The sequence below is a fragment of the Trematomus bernacchii genome, unplaced genomic scaffold, assembly GCF_902827165.1.
Source record: "Trematomus bernacchii unplaced genomic scaffold, fTreBer1.1, whole genome shotgun sequence".
NCBI classification, from domain to species: Eukaryota; Metazoa; Chordata; class Actinopteri; order Perciformes; family Nototheniidae; genus Trematomus; species Trematomus bernacchii.
The window spans coordinates 7,409,084-7,428,609 of record NW_022987593.1 but is presented as its reverse complement, the minus strand read 5'-3'; the positions used below and the strand labels follow the sequence as shown (position 1 = coordinate 7,428,609).

Sequence of the window (19,526 nt, the reverse complement as noted above, 5' to 3'; positions counted from 1 at the left end):
AATAAGAAAAAAGCTTTGGGGGTATCTACAGATATTAAGCCTGACAAAGTACTTAACGTCTAATATATTGCATGGTTTGTTTTGGAACTTGACAATCAACTTTCCTGTAAAATCCTCCGTTATCCAATGGGAATGGACGCTCATCGCTCTTTGGGTCCGTAATACAATAAAGGGGACATGATCAAATAGGAATATAATTATCTTTTAAATAACGTTAACTAAAGGGAACAATCTATTTGACACAGCTGAAGCTCTGGCCTTCCTTAAAAACTAACTAATTTAATAAAAATCACAGTTGTATTACACACAATGCACTGTTTTTTTAGAACAAACATTGGTGAATAATGCACCATAATACATTCTGACGAAAAATAAAAATGATTATGAATACAAATAAAATAAAAGAAGCCTCCCGTGAGTTACTACAAGCTATAAAGTAGATTTTAAAAACGTTTTATAGAATAAAAGCTCAATGCTGGACGTTGTAGAAATGCGTGTGTGCACCACGACAAAGGAGCCTCATTCACTTTACATTGGGGTTGTTGTAAAGTAAATGTAGCAAAGTTCGTGACTCCACCATGCACTGCGGTGTTAAGGAGTCGTGGTGGAGTCACGCATTCTGGTGAGACCAGGTTGGGCCAGGGACAACCATGGATGTATAAGGGGACAACCAGGCTGAGTGTGTGACGTCAACACTCTCGGCTGCTGATTGGTCGGAGAGAATCGTCACAATCGGCGCGCGAGATAATCCCTAGCGTCGCATATATATAGCGAAGCTTGCAGCATTTTTGTTAACAGAGGAGCTACAACAATGGCAAAGAAAAGCACACCATGGTCGGTCGAGGAAGTGACGACGTTCCTCCATTGTATTGCAGATGATAAGGTCCAGCGGGAGCTCGACGGGACAACTCGCAATATCGAAGTCTTTCGGGAGGTCTCTACACTAATGTCCTGTTACTCAAGGACTGTCGTGCAGTGTAGGGAAAAACTCAAAAAGATGAAGAGTAAATATCGCTTGGTAAAGGACAACAACAACACGAGTGGTGCCAGTAGGAAAAACTGGAAGTGGTTTGACCTAATGGACACCATTTACGGCCATAGACCGGCTAGCGTTGGGAGGGAGGGAGGCCTGGACTCTGCAACGACGTTACTGGAGTCTCTGCATGGTAAGTTTTTGCTAACGCTCTGTTATTTGCTTGAAAGCTTTGTGTCCCTATCTGTTCTAAAGCTCACTTCTAACAAATAAGTCTATTTTATCCTTACATTTATGTTCGACAACCCATGCTTTTATGGAGCCCCGAAGGCTAGCTAGCTAGCTAAGGCAGATAGCTTTAGCTAGAGCTATTGTTTGCTAACACCACATGTGCCATTGTTTACGTTCAGTTTGTCTTTTCTATAGTTGTTGTTGCTATTTATAGTATTGTGCTGCAGTAGTTTGTGGAATTAACAAGTCATGTTTCTGTTCTAGATGATTACATTGGGACTAGCGAGGAGGAACAGTTCCGAACAACGTCCTCTGCATCGACATCCTCCACATCAACAGCACAAACTCCAGCTCGACCACAGACACCAACACAGACACCAACACGAGCACAGACACCAACGCCGAGTGCCAGTTCGACACCGCTGCGTGTGGTTCTAGGTAAGAAATAGGCTGGAATTGTGACTTTAAAAAAAAACTTTAGACCATCCATCGCAACCCAGTCTCACGGCATTTCGTGTCATTAATCACGAAATTAATTTAATCTATTGATTCGTGTCCACCAACACGATTTTCACACAGAACGATTTTAAATGCAATGTATTTCTATTGGTAGTATGTTTCGTGCCTGCAACACGTCTTTTTGTCCGGTCGGGTCTTGGAAGACCAGAAGCTGTGTGGTTCATAAAAACATGTTCTTACTCAATATCTTACCCTAAGCCTAACCCTATCCCTTTTATTTTAAATTGTATAATGTCTGAGTTTTTTTGCCGTCAGTGAGGAAAAGAAATGGGGCTCAGAGCCTCAGAATACTGACATCTGTATTTTATGTCATCTTTTTTTTCCTTCTAATTTGGTGCAGGCACAAAACATACTACCAATATAAATACATTGCTTCTAAAATCGTTCTGTGTCAGAATACTTAAATCTGTATTTTTTTAAATGTCTTTTTCCTTCTAATTTGATATTATTTACATTGCTTTTAAAATCGTTCTGTGTGACACGAAAAAAATGGCGAAATCGTGTTGGTGAACACGAATCAATAGATTAATTTCGTGACTATAACACGAAATGCTGTGAGACTGTGTTGTCCATCGTCAGTAAGTAAAATAAGCTGTACCACTGTGTGGGAATGCTCTGTTACAAGTAAAGTAACTAGCTAGTAAGCAGCTAGTATCTAGGGCCAGAACTTTCTTTAATTCATCCTTACTGTTCTGTTTATACATTTTATTCTTATATCCTTGTGTGACCTGTACCTGTCCTGTGTTTTTTCATTCTTATTGCTAATTATTATTGATATAATTATCTTGTCACCCAGGCAAGAGGAAACGAGGAGGAGAGGATCTGGCCCTGCAGGAACGGCAACTGGCCCAGCAGAAGGAACACCAGGAGCAGAACCTGGCCGAGCAGAGGGAAGACCGGGCCCAGCAGAAGGAAGACCAGGCCCAGCAGAAGGAAGACCGGGCCCTGCGGGCTCAGCACATGAACCAGACCTTGGTGGAGGCGAGGGAGGCGAGGCTGTTGGAAGCAGCCTTGAGAAGGGAGGAGATCGCTCACGCAGAGAGCTTTAATGTATCCTTCCTGCGCACTCTTTGCCAGGTGCTAGGGGGAACGGGCAGCCAACGTGCCCCGTCTCCTCCGCCTCTGTGATCCAACAAATAACCTCTGGCTGAGATTATATTGTTTATTTACATTTGTACTTTCTTGTTTATTTTTTATCTTTAAAAAAAAATATGTTTATTTTTATAATCAATGCCATGTCTTTTTATGCTGCTGCAATACAAACATTTTTTTTATTTGTATTGTACAATGCCATGCCTTTTTTTATGCTGCTGCAAGAAAACACTTCCCAAATTGTGTTAAATAAAGTACTTCTTTGACTTATCTTATTGCTTGTTGATAAATAATTGCACCCAACAGCGATCACACAGAAAGATGGCATCATCTAGGCGTCCCTCTGCAGTCAGAAATATCATAAACACCATCATCGTCCACAAAGCACTGTACAGTGAAACCTTTATCATCCGTTGCAATTAAAGCAAATAAGAGAATAAATACTTGGTTAAATAATACATTTTAAGTCTTTAGCAGGACAACTCTGCATACTGTTTGAAATTGAGTTTGCTAGCTTGAGGTCCTCCTCTAAAACATAACATTACATATTTTGTAATGGTATTAAGAATACATTATAAATAAATAATACATGTAGTAAAAATTGCTCAATTGTAATACCCTCGTTGTGCTAGACTCAAACACATTGCTTATATATTTAAAAGAAGAGAAAAGAAAACACCTATACAAAGAGAGCGGTGCACAGCGCTTAATATTTACTTGCACTATATTTCTGTTTATCTGGGTTATTGTGTTGCACTGTTGGAGGAGCCTGTGACCTAAGATTGTCATTGTCATAACTACACTGTAGCTATGTTCGTATGACAAAATAAAAAACCTTGAACCTTGAGGCTGAATATAGTTCTGTGTTTTACACTTTGGTATTTATGTTTAAAGTTTGCTTTGATATTTATAATTTTTTAGATTATTATGGGGCAGTAAGTACTGGTGCTTGAAATTCAAATATTTACTAAATAGTCAATTCTGATAAAAATTTTTTGGTTTAAATAATTTGACAAACACATGTATGTGAAAAAAAAAAGATTTATTTATGTTCAATACCATACAATGAATATTTAGGTATTACATTATACATTCTAGGTATTCAGGTAGCGCATCAGACCCTCTCGTATGTCCCTGCCCTCCTCCTCTGCACCTTGTGCCACTGCTACCCCTGGCTCTGCTGCTGCTGGTGCATCCCACCCATCATCATAGGTCTCTCCATGACTCTCGCAGAGGTTATGCAGAGCACAGCATGTCATCAGCACCATTGATTTCACAAGTTTCACATCACAGTCATTTCTTTTCATGAGGCAACGCCACCTTCCCTTCAGTCTACCAAAAGCGTTTTCTACCACTACCCGTGCTCAGCAAATCTTGTTGTTGTATGTCACATGTTCTTCTGTTAGCCGTCCAGTGTCAGGGAAGGGTTTTAAGAGCCAGTTTTGCAAGGGATAGCAAGCTTCCACAGTGCGATGGCCACTCTCTTCTTTAAAGGTATACATTCCTTTAATGGTGTGTCCTGTCTCTCCATCGCTGGCCACAGTTTGTTGCACAGGTAGACATCCTGAAGTTCTCCACCCACTGAGTGTGTGTGAAAGATGGAACAATCACATTCCACCACTCGGTAGCTCGGTCGAGCATCCAAACACATGGTCTAGGGCGGCAACGTAACTTCTGAAATACACAAACAAAAGCATACATATTTTAATACGTAAAAGTGGTAGCTACAATTAATTAAATACTTGAAATACTTTGGTCGTATAGGGAGCGTGAGCCTAAACACATTGCTAGTTAGCGAACGTTAGCTTACCAAGTAGCATTGTAGTCTAGAAGAAGAAGAAGTAGTAGTAGTAGTGATTCAAGTCGTCCTGTAGTCTCTGCGGCGTAGGACTGCCCGAACTCTCGCGTCAGCTTCTTCTATACCTCGTCTTGCTACAAGTCGCCTCTTTCAAAACAACTCTTGCCTATTTCTTGTGATAATAAACCACACAGCAAGAAACAAGCAAACAATCTTTTCCACATCCTCCATTGTTGTGTGTTGTGTCGCATTGAAGATGACGTCACGGCAGTTTTAAGCAGCGTCGCTCCGCCTACACTGCGTTACTATAGATACTACCCCAGTTCCTAAACTGTAATGGAAACGCGCCATAAAGTGAGCTGGTCCTAACGAGGCCAAGCGCGGCCAAGCGAGGCCGAGCGAGGCCGTGTAGTGGAAACGCACCATATGATGCTTTTGAGACCCCCGACGCCAAGATCAAAAGCTATATTATAGCAACCGGTCTATGTAGGCCTACCGGCCCATTCCCCAGAGACAAACATCAAGGAAACAGGTTTAATCCTCTTCTTATGGCGCATTTCCACTACAGCGCGGAGCTCGCTTTAAGCGTGCCGAGCCGTGCGTGGCCCGTTTTTGGTTGCGTTTCCACTTAGCGTAGTACCGGCTAGTGGGCACTATTTCCAGATTTTCTGGCCCCATAAAATCGAGGTTCTTTCCGGGCCAACAAACAGGGCTGAGTATGCTAAACTAGAGAGAGAATCGCTGGCAAGGGGGCTACAACAAAATGAACATATTTGACCGTGATTTAATTGTAATACACGTTTAAAAAATGATGCCGAAGTAACAACGTACTGATACCGGTTAGTAAAAACCATGAATAAATGCTTTGACAAGTCTGCAGACAGACGGCAGGCGAAAAACCTTTTAAAATGCGTGTTTTCTGAATGGAGATTGGCTAAGCTAACGTTGTATATGCTCCGACCGTCTACACTCACAACAATGGCCTATACAGACATAAATAAACCAGCGACTGTATTCACCATGACACAGACAGTCTGTGGTTTGTACTTGTTTAACTTTTGTCTAGTTTCTGAACATATATGAGGAGCTGTGAGCTTGAGTGCTAACGACTAACGGCTGGGGCTCTCATTGAAGATTACGTCACGGCTCCGCCTACACTGCGTTACTATAGTTACTACCCCAGTTCCTAAACTGTAATGGAAACGCAGCATAAAGTAAGCCAGTCCTAACAAGGCATAACGAGGCCTAGCCATACCGAGCGAGGCTGTGTAGTACAAATGCGCCATTAGTTCGCTGTGCCGTTGTCAGGCGGTGGTGGTCTGAGGCCAGGGCAGGCTATTGTTGATAGCCTACATATGGCGCTTCTGAGTGGTTGTGTATGTCCGTGCGTGTGTGAGCGCATCAGCGTGCGCTTATGTTTGGGGCGATGGGGGGGGGCCCAAAACAATATTTGCACCGGGGCCAATCACAACCTTGTTACGCCACTGGTGCTAAATCTATTTGTTAGAATTGATTTGATCTTGGCTTAGATTACTTTGTGATCATTGACATGCGGTGCAGATTCCATACATGCCAAAAGCAACAGAGAGGCGAGCATTCAAAGCTACAGTCATGAAAGTTCAAAGAATAACGGTAATTTACCAATGATTTATAGAGATAATAAGCGTTAATGATTTAGAGACTCAGCCGACAGAAACAGGAAACTAGAGATTAGGACCTTAGGTAGAGACTCACACCAAAACTGATTCAATAAGCTTTGGGCGTGAGTGCTGTGTAAACAGACTTTCCTGCTGTCTGTCAGCTCGGATGTGTAGTGATCTTAGAGCTGAACTTATAAATATTTTAATATGGATCAAGTGTGTAATGTGAAACCCGGGAAATAATCACTTCACCGCACTACCCTTTTATTTTGTCGATGGTTTTAGCATCTTTCAACTCATTGTTTTAACTTACTTTACTCACTACTAATTTAACATTTCCAAAGGCAAACATTGTTGAAATCTTGTCGGGTGACATATTTTCCTTTTTCAGGTGGTACTCAAATGTGGATGCACAGAGGCCTTGTGGTCATTAATCTGACTTTGTGAGACAACAAAGTTAATCTTCTTACATCTAATAGATTTACTGAAGTGTTGTAGCTTACACACATACACCTTTGAGGTATTTGTACTTTACTTAAGTAATTCAATTTTTTAACTCTGTGTGCTCTGTGCTGTTACTTTTACCAGCTGGGCTTCTATGTATATTGGGTTTGAGTTAGAGATGAAAGGCCACTTTTCAGAAGAAGTGAGAAGATATTGTTGAAGACACACTTGTTTACAGTCATCCACTTCTGTTTCTTTCTAACTTTACCCAACTTCTGTTTTTCTCTTCTGTTTTTACCACAATAACCACAGCCTCATTATTTCCATATGATATGAGACAGAGTTTGCAAGAGCTTATGGGTATTGAACCATTGACCTTCAGGTTGGTAGACATCAATGTACCCATCGAGCTAAAGCCACCTGGACAAATGTAATTAAAAACTCAACAGTTGGCATTCTACGTTCAAGGATCATAACCTGTCACAATATTTCAACTGGGAACTAAAGAAGCTGGGAATACTGAGTTGGGTTTTGCAACACTTCGTCAGTGTTTCATCAGCTGTAAGACATGTATGTGTTGACACTTGTCAGAGGAAATTACTGTACATTATTCCACCTGTGTTCATTTTTATTATTCTGCCAAATCTTTTACAAACGTTCGAAATCCATCCAAACGGTTAGCTCAATTATGACATGAGTCTTATAATTTCTGACTTACAAACAATAGCTCTGCTGTGGCTGTGAGTTAGTGTGGTCGTCTCGCAGTAGGAAGGTTGTGTGTTCCGGCCCTGCAGTCTATATACATAGTTTTATCAACTGAACAATACAATGTTTTAAGCTAATAAACGTTTACATCTGGCTCTCGAAGGCTCTGAAGTGAAGTGTCCTTCTTGCGCCAAATACATCCAGACAAACTCCATTACAGTTTCAATGCTTAATAATCTGCCCTATAGTATTTTTGTTTCTAGACTTAAAAAAACTAATACATTAACTGATGTGGGAACCAAAGTGTGAGAAAGACTGGAGATGGATCAAACCACAATGGGGTTGGAAGCTAAGCAGGATCGGGCCGGTTCATTACTTGGATGGGGGAAGCTTTAAACTTTTAAAATATGTATTTAGCATGTGTTGATCTGCTCAAAGAGAGAAGGGCTCTGTCACTGTGTTTCTCTTTGCCATTTCCAAATAAAAGTGGGACTTGTCAGAGGAAGTGAAAGAAAATATTATAGCAACTCAAAGTTGTTTTTAAAGACACATAAACTAAATAAATAATCGTATCCACAGAATACAAGGCTACCAAGTGAAACAGCATGGCCAGCAGCATTGTGTAAAATATGCGCTCATTGTGTGCTTAAAGGTACGAATTCGCTCCAAAAAACATCACAGCAACAGATACTGTTGGGCATTCATACTTTATATATCATATGGCCTAGAGGTCTAGGCCTTGGTGTTACATGTGGGGGCCTCAGGTACAACACCCGGGGGTAATGCCTTCTATCTTCAGATGTACTCAATGACATTTTAAATTAACATTATACCTATGTTAAATCATCATCATAACTAAGCCATCAGTCAGACAAACCGCTAAAGAAGAATGGCATGTTGATAGTGTTACTGATGGGGAACTGTGAGCAAAGGAACATTAATGAGCTCCAGCATTGCAAGCATGAAGAATATCATAAGAGACTTAACATAGATAATGTCAAATGATAAAATGACTGAGCATAGCCAAAGACAAAACATGTTATCCTTGTAACCCGGGCCCCGCATGTAAAACCATTGAATAAACTGGACTCTCTTTTTTCACCCAGTCCACGTGACCTGAAACTACATTTCCCAGAGTGCATCAGGAGGAGCAGGGCTGGATCAGAGTCCGTGCGCACCATGGCTGTATAATAAGAACTGGATACAGCGTCGGAGGCGGCGTCTCGTTCTTTCCTATGAGAGCTGCTCATTGGCGCATGAAGGCAAAATGGCCCGACTTTTCAGAGCAGAAGAACCCGTATGTGCAGTCACAGAGCATGCGCCCCTTAAGCCCCGCTCCCCGAGCGTCCACTCTCGGCTCACTAGAATGAATGGAGAGAAAATAAATCTAGATTCGGCTTTTAAGGCATTTTACAACTTTAAGGACTTAATGATTCTAATAAGGGATATACTAGTGTTCATACTGGGTAGTTTATTTAGTTCAAAAAAAAGTATCCGCTGATTTACAGACGTCTCTTTCCCCATGTTAGTCAATGGGGAAAAGTATTTCTGGGCCGGGTGACGTCATGGACTTGTAGTACCGCCGTTTGGACACTACGAACTTTGGGAACAGAGTCCGGTGCACTTCCTGGGGGCTTGGTGCGCACCCGGGTGTGGCACACAGTCGCGTACCGTCACAATCACGCGCGCAACGGAGAGTTTATCCGGGTGGGTTTCTGCAGTCTGTTCTTCTTCTCCTCCTGTCTTTCTCTCCATCGGACCTCTCTCTCCGCTCACAGAGCTTCTTCTTGACGGCTGCTATCAGCGGTGAGTTTTATTTAAATGTATCGCGTTCACCTCCAGATCAAAGTCAAGCAGCATCAGGCAGGTTAGCGAGGGCAGCCGGGGTCTACCAGAGGACAAAGGACGGAGGAAGTTTGAATTATACACCATGAGGAGATAGGAACCGGATAACAGAAAGAAGAAGTGGATTACAAGCCGTTAAAAATAAATCTGGTCTCCAGTTTTGCATGTGTGTTGGTTTGGTTAATTGTCATGTTTGTTGCTGAATTACTCTTTTCTCTTTCCGACAGATCTTTTTCCCCCGAATAAACCAACAAGACTGACAAAATGGTGAGTCACCTTCACTTTGAGATTTCTTTAAGCTGTACAAAGAAACACCGATTGTAAATAAAAAAGACGATTTAAATAATATAGACTTAGCTAAAATCCGCTATTTATGCAAATATCCGACTCATTGTAGTTTTTACCCTATGAACTCCAAGTCAACGCCCACTTTGATCCACATTATATAATACTAAGACGTGTATCTAAGTGTAGTTTAAGGTTGACATGAGAATGATTAATCACTGTTCATACATTAACCCATAATCTTCTGCAAATATAGAAGGTGTGGCAGTACATCTGTTCAAGACAAAAAAAAGTAATTCCTTTGCAACCATTTATAGTTAGAGTTCAATGAGCTACATGTTGCTATAATTAAGTGTATCTTACATAGAAAGTTATCAATTGGAGACTTTTACTCTTAAAACTGTCCAGTTCTTTAAGTTTAAAGTTTGTGTGAGTCTGTGGAGAGGTTTTTGGGGGGAAGTTGGGAAGTTTACTGAATGACTCATGTGGGCTCTTTTCCAATCGGGTGGGTCTCTGTCCCTCCACCTCTCTCTGTGTTTAATACACCCATTTCCACGTCTAGCGTGCAGTTTATAGCCGTCCTCCCTCTCTTAAAGGGAAACAGTTATTTTCTTATTTTGATCCAGGGTGGAGTTGTACTGTACCGTAAAGAAATGTGATTATATTTACGATTATCAGCTGTGATGCTGTAACTCTGCTGCACTCTGCAGAAAGATTATGAAATGCTCACTTAAAGGTAGGGTAGGTAAGTTTGAGAAACCTGCTCGAGATCGCTAGAATTTGAAAATACACAACCGGAGAAAATCTGCCACTTCCTTATAGAGCCCCTCCTCAAACACACACGAACGCGCACATGACCTATGAGGGCACGAGATAAATTTGTGCACAGATGGAAGGCTGACAGGCAGGTAGGCCATCCAGTTATTTTAGCCGGGCCGCTAAAATGATTGGTCGTGCTTTTTACACAGATGAATTTTTTTTATGGATTTTTTGTCAAAGCACTTAAGATATTCATTGCTATCGGGATGTTAAGAGCATTCCATGGAATATAACAAAAAGTGTATCGAGCCGGTTTTCTCAAACTTACCTACCTTTAAGTCAGTTGTATTGAATCGTTCAAGTCTAATGCAGCAAATGCAGTGAAAAGAGCAAAAGCAACGAGAAATGAATCATCCAACTATGTACTCCTGTTCTAGCCCCCAGACATGTTTTAATATCCTTAAAATACTGTCCTTAAAATTATCCTGAGTGTCTGTTTTCGTCTTTCCACAAAATCTTTAAATTACCTTTTAAAGTCTTTGTATGCAAAAGTTTAACTACTACACAATATACCGCCTACTTCTCTAAAAGTAAATCATCTGCGTTTGTATTTTATTTTTTTCTTGACCTGAAAAATGTCTAAAATATTAGTATCCATTGAAGTGTAACTTTAAGTTTCAAAATGTAAACTACACTTTTAATTCCCAAATGAAAAATGCCTCGAACATGGCAGTTAAAACAAAAATCATTGAACGACAACCAAACCAATATTGTTGGTTTTGGACTGTTTATGGAATTAGCTGACCGTAAAATAAATATATATAAAATGCTAGCCTTACCCAAGATAAACAAAAGACAGCAATAGCACAGTTAACAGGTAGATGCTTTGTTTGACTATTTCTTATACGAGCAATCGAGCATGTATTGTGGATTGTTTGGTGTCACTGTATGTACTTTAGAGCAGAGATGCCAGTTGTGACAGCGTCTGTGTAAACATGGAGGGTCAGCATACCTCCATCACAAACCCCCAGCCTCAGGTCATGTCAGAACTCGCTCAAAGAAAACAACTTATCACTAAAGAAGCTAGAACCTTTCGACATGATCTGCATTGAGTTTCTCTTCTAAATATCTTCTCGTTCAGCTGTTCAGCCTTCCACATGTTGATTAGATTTAGTTTGGCTTGTGGCGATGAGTGTATTTATTAAGGAGGAGAGCTCGTGGACTTTTTGGCGTTCCTTCCTGCCGAAATAAACAGAATCCTGGTTGTTAGCAGTGGCTTGTTTTTGGACGTCACTGCATTTTTTTTCTTTCCAGTTTTTCGGGGTCAGACATTCCTGTGGTTTTCCTCTCTAAACACCCCACCCTCTGAAATAAGAGGGAATAAGCAGGGCTATATCTTATTGTTAATGTGTCATAGTTTTAGGGAGTGTCTGGACTGAGTGCAGAATTGTTACAGAAAGAAGCCCTTTTGCTTCAAATCAATTCAAAGTTAATGTTTTTCAGCCTTATCACATCCTCACTGTCCTCCATACCGATCTCTCTGCCTGTCTGAAATACTTTTTTCCACATTCAGATAAATTATTAACCTGATCACCCATCATTTTTGAATAGCTAAAAAAAATCTGAGGCGTGGGCCAAGACTTCAAGGCAATAACAAACAAATTAGAACATGATGTTCTAAAATGTATTTGATGTGTGAGCTAATGGGCACATGTGCATGTATTTTATTGAGGTCTGTAACTCATTAAGTTCCTCTCAAAGGATAAAAGTATTGGATGAGTTTGCACATAGCACATCTGAGACACAGTGTTTTAAATGTACAGAATGTATGCATGAATGTTAATATTGATAAAGGGAGAAATCATTTGACATTATGCACATGGGGAATATGAGATATGACATATTTGATCTATCTTAACCATGCATCCATTGTATAAGTATATACATCTGCAGTATCTGCAATAATAAAAAAGGAGGAAAGGCATTAAACAAATAAGGGAATCTTTGATGTCTCTTTGTAAGCATCAAACTATAGATTGATTGAGAATGATTTGCAAAGTTATAGCATTAACTTTACATCTGATACAAGGCCATAGACCGCAACATTTTTTATTTTGTTTCGAAATACATTTATTTTCTAAGTAACGCACTTGTTCATATACAAATGTAGCATGCGTAAATAACGTTGCTTTCCTAACGACGCACTTGTTCATATACAAATGTAGTATGCGTAAATAACGTTGCTTTCCTAACGACACACATGCATACACTTATTTTCATGCATATCATGCTGAGGAGTATTTACAAAAGGAGTCATAACCTAAACAAACATACGGTTTGTCTATATTTGTCAGTGTTGTACGGAAAAGTGTCAGTGTTGTCTGCAATTCCCATGAGAAATACTATGCGTTGGGTATTATTTGTGTGCAAAAGGTTTAATCTGTCTCTGCAGTCTGAAAAACATTTTGAATGTATTCAGAAATATAGTATAGGGGTCCAGAATTTGGGAAAAATAAAGCTGCCCCACAAAACTATAAATAACTAAATAAAACATACATTAAAATAATCCACTTCTGTTCATTTCTTCCTTGTTGCAGGCCGGCAAAGGGACTGTGGTTGCCTGTAGAAACTTCAATGCCACTGACGACGCTGAGGTCCTGTACAAGGCCATGAAGGGGCTCGGTAAGACCAATTCAGATTATTCACAGTGCAATTCTAAGACAAAATAGAGACATGTAAAATGGGACACCTTTGTAATATGATTGAAGCTTGAGAATAGGGGACCAGACACTCATGTTTACTAACACATAGAAAATTGGAGGGGGTTTCTTTATTACTCATTAACATGTACAACCTACAAAAAATGAACCCTTATCAAAGACCCTAAAAACTAAACTAAACTAACCCTGACTCCCTAATGGTTCCAAATGAATGATACCATCCGTCTAAACATTGGTCTTTAGACATTATAAACAGAGACATATGACCTGTGGCAATAATCATACAAATGAATAATTAGCTTGTGTCGTATGATACTGGAGGTGTGTCAGTCAGTAGTAAAACACACACACCAATGAGAGAGTGTTAAGGGTGAGTTCCTGTCTGTAGTAATCCCTGCTGTCTGTGTGGAGCTCCACCCGGACATCAGTGAGTCATAAACACTACCAGAGCTGAAACTTGAGTCACTGTAAGACACGTCAGCTGACCTCGAATGAAGCCTGTAGTTATGTGGGGGGAATAATTGTGTGCATGCTCATTGTTATGTAATGTGTATGTGTGTGTTACTGCGTCGCTGAGTAACCATGGTTCTTGTTGCCCTAGGGACCAACGAGGATGCCATCTTGCAGCTGTTGTCGTCCCGCAGCAACCACCAGAGGCAGGACATCAAGCACGCCTACAAAACTCTGTTTGGAAAGGTGGGATTACTCTAACAGCTGTCAAACCATAACACAAACACACATACCACGAGAGCTCCAACTTAAAATGTCTGTGGCTAGTGTTTGAAACTAGCCAGTGTGCGTTTATCTGTTCTCTGCCAGTTAGCCTAGCTTAGCATAATGCCTTGTAATGGGGGGATGAGCTAGCTCAGCTACAAGGTTAACAGAGGTCACTGTACCTGGTTGAACTATTCCTTTAACAAAAGCTGATCAGAAAACACAGGAAATAATGACCTCCATGATTAGTTGTTGTTTATTGATATCTAATAAAAAAATTCTACTTTGATGTTATTTAGAATTTCAAAAAAACACTTGAACTTCAGTTGCCACAAAGAAAGGGAGACACATATACGGACAAGTTAACGTGTTTAACCACAGACAATTGTGAATTAGAGTTAGCTACAATGTCATCAATTATTACTAAAACGGCTCAATTCCGAAACCTCACTAGAAGCTGTAGAACAATGCATTCATTGCAGCTCTACTGTGAGACTTTAAACCCCATGACCAGCTACAACATCAAAGCTTAACTATGACCCAGTTTAGATATTTCTGTCGCTACGAATCATCAGCAGAAAATCAATATATGTGACATGCCAAGATTACACATTAACTGCAGTCACACACATGATCTAAACAGAAGTACATGATGTTTCTTCACCACAGGATCTGGTGGATAACCTGAAGGGAGAGCTGGGGGGGAAGTTTGAGACCCTGATCGTGGCCATGATGACCGCGCCCCTCGCTTATGATGTGTCATCGCTCCGCAACGCCATCAAGGTAGGTGCTGCACACGCTGGATAAATGGCAAATATGAAGTCTTGTGTTTTTGAGACCTTAAGTTGTAGAGGGCGTCTGGAAACATTTGATTTCATTGGATTTCATTCCCCTCTGTGACCTTTAGGGGGCAGGAACAGAGGAGAAGGTCCTGGTGGAGATCTTGGCCTCCAGGACACCTCAGCAGGTGAAGGACATCGTCGCTGCTTATAGAAAAGGTAACACACACACACACACACACACACACACACTTATTGTATGTTAGGAATTCCTGATGAGTCCTTATTGTTATTTACATTACATTGCATTTAGCTGACGCTTTTATCCAAAGCGACTTACAATAAGTGCATTTGACCAACAAGATACAAACTTGAAGAAAACAGAATCATATAAGTACATCAGGCTTCATAGAGCCAAAACATTTCAAGTGCTACTCAACTAGCTTTAGATAAGCCAGTCCTTTATTAGTATATAAGTGCTTTGTTAGTATACAAGTGCTTTGTTAGTAATTGTATTGCTCGAAGTAGAGTCGAATGAGATGAGTTTTCAGTCTGCGCCGGAAGATGTTTAAGCTTTCTGCTGTCCTGATGACAATGGGGAGCTCATTCCACCATTTTGGAGCCAGGATAGCAAACCGACGTGTTTTTGCTGATGGGAACTTGGGTCCCCCTTTAGATAAGATAAACCGTTGCTGTATTACTCCCCTTCAGGTGTCACAACAGCAAAAGTCTTATTATATTCTACATACAACAACGTTTTACGGCAATTGTATGTATTAATTAATACCTTAGGCAGTTAGGATAGTGGGGAAATATTTTGAAAAAAAAAACTCTTGAGGCAAAACCTTGTAAAAAATGTGTTTAACTGTGCAAGGTTGGATCATCCTCACTTGCTGTACATCACGCCTGCAATGGATGCCCTAATCAAATGATTATTCGTAATAGGTCTTGGCAAAACAAAATGAAAATACTTGTTATTCTGACCAAGAATCCCCATAATGTCATAAGAAACTGAACTTTGAAGAGGATTGGCAATGAAAGGAAACTTTTTGGAAGAAAACAACAAACTGATTTGGATGAAGTGATCTTTTGTGCCTCAGAAACAATGGCACATTGTACAATTGAATGATATCGCCCTCTTCAGACAGTTGCACCTCCTCACAAACATTTGCACGTGGCCTTTACTGTACGCTGTGAGGAGGCCACTTTAATTTCAAATGTTACGGTCTTGTTTTTGGATTGAAATGAAACACAAACATGTTTATTTCTTCAGAGTATGATGACGACCTGGAGGAGGATATCTCCGGTGACACTTCAGGTCACTTCAAGAGACTCCTGGTTATTCTGCTGCAGGTAAATCTCCTCTCCTTTCCTCAATCCTCATCTGCTCTCCTTTATCCCTTTCCCCTCTTTTTTCCTCTCCTATCCTCATCACCTCTCATGTATCATTGTTCCCTTATTTTTTTCCTTTATCAACTCCTCTTGTTTCCTCACCTTCCCCCTCAATTTACCTCTAATCTTGACTCCCCTCCTCTTTCCTCGTCTCCTCTCATTTATCCTTGTGTCCTTTCTTATCTTCTTTCATGTTTACTATCCTTGTCTCATACCCTGTTCTCTCCTTATTTCCTTTCCTCTATCGTTGTCTTTTCTCATTTTCACTTCTGCTTCTCCTACTCTTGTCTCCTGGTTTCCTCTCCAAAATCCATGTTTCCTCACCTCTATCCTTGACTCCTCTCCTCTTCTTTCCTCTCTCCTTGTCTTGTCTCTTCTCTCACATTATCATGTTATCTCTCCTCAGGGGAACAGGCAGAGCGGGGTCCAGTCAGAGCTCATTGACAGTGACGCTCAGGTGAGTTGTTGTTCGGTTGCTGGTCAGTAAATATGTCTGCTCTTCACCATCAATGGCGTCTTTGTCTTGTTGTCTGAGGGTGTGACTGTCACATGTGTTTGTGGACACACTCTGAACCTCTTAAGCCCTGAGCCTGTTTTTCAGGTCTCAGGCTCGAAAATGACATTCCCAGAACAAATGACCATATCTTCCCTTCTAAAAGGGTTAAATTAATAATCTTTTTTCTCAAAGTAATGATAAACCTGTGAGTTGGATTTAGAAAAGTCAGAATCAATATAGATGTTTTTTATTTTAAAGAAAATTCAGATTTTACATAGTAAAAAACTGTAAATTATAGTGTCCGTCCAAACATTTTTTTTTACAGATAGTGAAAACCACCCTTGGATGATGGGTTAGTAGACTAAACGCTTTAGGAATCCAAAGTACAACATATAATAAGTACCCTGTATCAAGATTGATGCAAAACAAGTGAAATTTGACCTTTTTAGAGAGATTTAGCCAAAAACCCCCACTTCTGGGGTCATTTGGGTGGATTTGACCTATCTCTGGCCCCCTTTGCTCGATTTTGATGAATGAAATCTCTTTATAACCGATAGAGCCAATGGAATCGAGGGAAAGTTATATACACACCAAAACGTTAACAAATAAGGAGTGAGAGTGACGCGTGACCAAAACCGGAAGCTGCATACACTCTGGTGTCTACCATTAGCAGCTAACTTTTCCGCTCTGATTTTTACATAAAAAATGAAATTATGGATTATAAATAATTTTTTCAAAGGCACAGGTACATTATCAACCTATGGATCAACAGTTGTAGATTTTTTTGTTTTCGTTTTAATGCCATTGAACACGTCTTTTGACCTAATTGACAACTACGGTGAGACGATCTGCCGTAAAAGCTCCGTAAAGGTACGTGTTGTGATGTCTGTGTTTGCTTCAGCCGTCGCAATTTAGGATCGCTCAGTGATGATACTATACCTAAATAATCAGTGGAGTCTCAGCTTTAATCGGCTATATTGTATGTGCAGCTACGATAAGTAATAAGGGTATTTTTATCTTGAATTGTGTGCCGCAGTGCGTTAGAATTTGTTCGCTCAGGGGTCATTTAGACCCTTCTTATGAGACTTGTGTTTTGTTTTGGTAAAAATGGTTCATATCTTCAGTTAGCTGAGATTCTTCCCGTTAATCTGGTGCTACACATTAATAGTTTCATAAATGTTAAGAAGCCCTGAGACATTATCTCGAAAACAAAACGGTGGGAGGGGTCCAATGGGGGGACCGCCGTGCTTAAGAGGTTAATGCTTGCTTTGAAGCATGTGTGTTCTGGAGGCAGTTTTTTTTATACAGCTGATTATATAATTATGTTATGACGCCTCCTAGTGGAGGGATTTTAATATAGATTATAAAATGCAGAGAGTCACTGTGAAGAGGTTGGTCATGGTATAAGTAAACATATATTTTTTTAGATCTTACTGCTTCTTTGCTGAGTGTTTTCTCAGAACAGCCTTTGTATAAACATACTTTCCCCCAGTACTGAAGAGGCCTTATTGTTCTCGTTTAGTAGCAGTTTCTATAAATAGTATCGCTGATTCTCTCGGACTCCTTTTATCTAATATGTGACCTAGAAAATCTTTTCAACTCCCTTTCTTCATCACAAGTACAACTAATATTATTTTCTTCTGAAATGTAATGTAGTAGAAGTAACAAGAAGTAAGACTTGAGTTCCTTGAATCCTTCTGATTCCAAAGGACAAACAGTATATGATGTGCCTTTTTTGTTTCTGTGTCCACAGACCCTCTTCCAGGCTGGAGAGCACAAATTCGGTACTGATGAACAAACGTTTGTCACCATCCTGGGAAACCGGAGTCCAGAACATCTTAGGAAAGGTTAGTGTTAGTGTGCGAAGAATTATAAAAGCTCCTGTGATTGTTTTTGCACTCAGACTTCAGACTAATTCTGTGCCTGTGTGTTTCAGTATTTGATGCTTACATGAAGCTGTCTGGATTCGAGATGGAGGAGAGCATCAAGAAGGAAACATCTGGAGGCCTGCAGGATCTTCTTCTGGCCGTCGGTACGAAATCTGCTTCCGGATGCTTCTGATGTCAGCTGCCTGAGAGGTGGTGGCTTTAAAATGAATAATAATTATAACAAGTTAACTCTATATCTTTTCTGTTTTTGATTTAAAGTGAAGTGCGCCAGGAGCGTCCCAGCCTACTTTGCAGAGACGCTGTACTATTCGATGAAGGTAAGACGACAAGAAATGGCATTCCTTGAAATTTTAACAAAAGTGAAACATAATGGGTATCCGCCTGTGATTAGGTTTTGCTCTTAAATGTAATGCACGTTTTCCGGGCCTATGCTATACCCTTTCACCAAGTGTTTTAATAAATAATGGGGCCAGCTGTTTTTTCCGTAATCCTCCAGAGGTGATAATACAGTCAATTGCCATGTAATTGCAATATATTGTTTCTAAGAAATGTTTTTGTGTTTGTTGTTGCAGGGTTTAGGAACTGATGACAACACTCTGATCAGAGCGATGGTGACCCGCAGTGAGATCGACCTGATGGACGTCAGAACTGAGTTCAGGAAGCTGTTCGCCTGCTCTCTGTTCTCCATGATCAAGGTAAACAAACACACACACGCACGCGCGCGCACACGCACACACACGCACACACACGCACACTTATTGCTCTCCTCACAAGTATGCAAAACAAGGCTTTATTTGAATGAATTTAACGCTTTTTTGTCCTTTTCTTAATGTGTGTGTTACAGGGAGATACCGGCGGAGACTTCAGTAAGGCTTTACTGTTGCTCTGCGGTGGAGATGATGCATAAACTAGAAACTACACCTGAAGTTTATCGTCTGTTTCAAGTTTGCCCTTTTTTGGTCTTGGGATCACAATAAATTAACACGTAACTTTTCATCAAAAAAGTATTGTCTGTCTATAAGAGACGTCTCTATCATGTCTTTTTAAACTATGACTCCAGATAATGTCGTTGAAAGGTAGCTAACATTTTGTTTTAAACCCACATTAATAATGCAGCTTGTAGTGGACATGTTCAGTATGATTTTTATTATATCATTTCTTTGTAATGCAAAAGTTTCAGACTACAGTTTGCACTGTGTATGGGAGAAGCACTATATGCAATAATAAACATTTCAACTGATGAAG

General features: G+C 40.3%; 2 protein-coding genes across 2 annotated transcripts; both read left to right on the top strand.

Annotated features, from left to right (window-relative positions):
• Window positions 1-682: 682 nt before the first annotated feature.
• Window positions 683-2,950, top strand: LOC117481951 (epsin-2-like). The gene is made up of 3 exons (XM_034129894.1): window positions 683-1,166; window positions 1,469-1,642; window positions 2,520-2,950. Exons 1-3 carry the CDS (start codon window positions 812-814, stop codon window positions 2,849-2,851), a joined length of 861 nt encoding a protein of 286 aa, XP_033985785.1. The 5' UTR covers window positions 683-811; the 3' UTR covers window positions 2,852-2,950.
• Window positions 2,951-9,057: 6,107 nt separating this feature from the next.
• On the top strand, window positions 9,058-19,526 carry anxa5b (annexin A5b). The gene is made up of 13 exons (XM_034130220.1): window positions 9,058-9,208; window positions 9,475-9,514; window positions 12,889-12,973; window positions 13,613-13,707; window positions 14,395-14,508; window positions 14,633-14,723; window positions 15,778-15,857; window positions 16,303-16,353; window positions 18,146-18,239; window positions 18,329-18,424; window positions 18,540-18,598; window positions 18,854-18,976; window positions 19,126-19,526. Exons 2-13 carry the CDS (start codon window positions 9,512-9,514, stop codon window positions 19,186-19,188), a joined length of 954 nt encoding a protein of 317 aa, XP_033986111.1. The 5' UTR covers window positions 9,058-9,208; window positions 9,475-9,511; the 3' UTR covers window positions 19,189-19,526.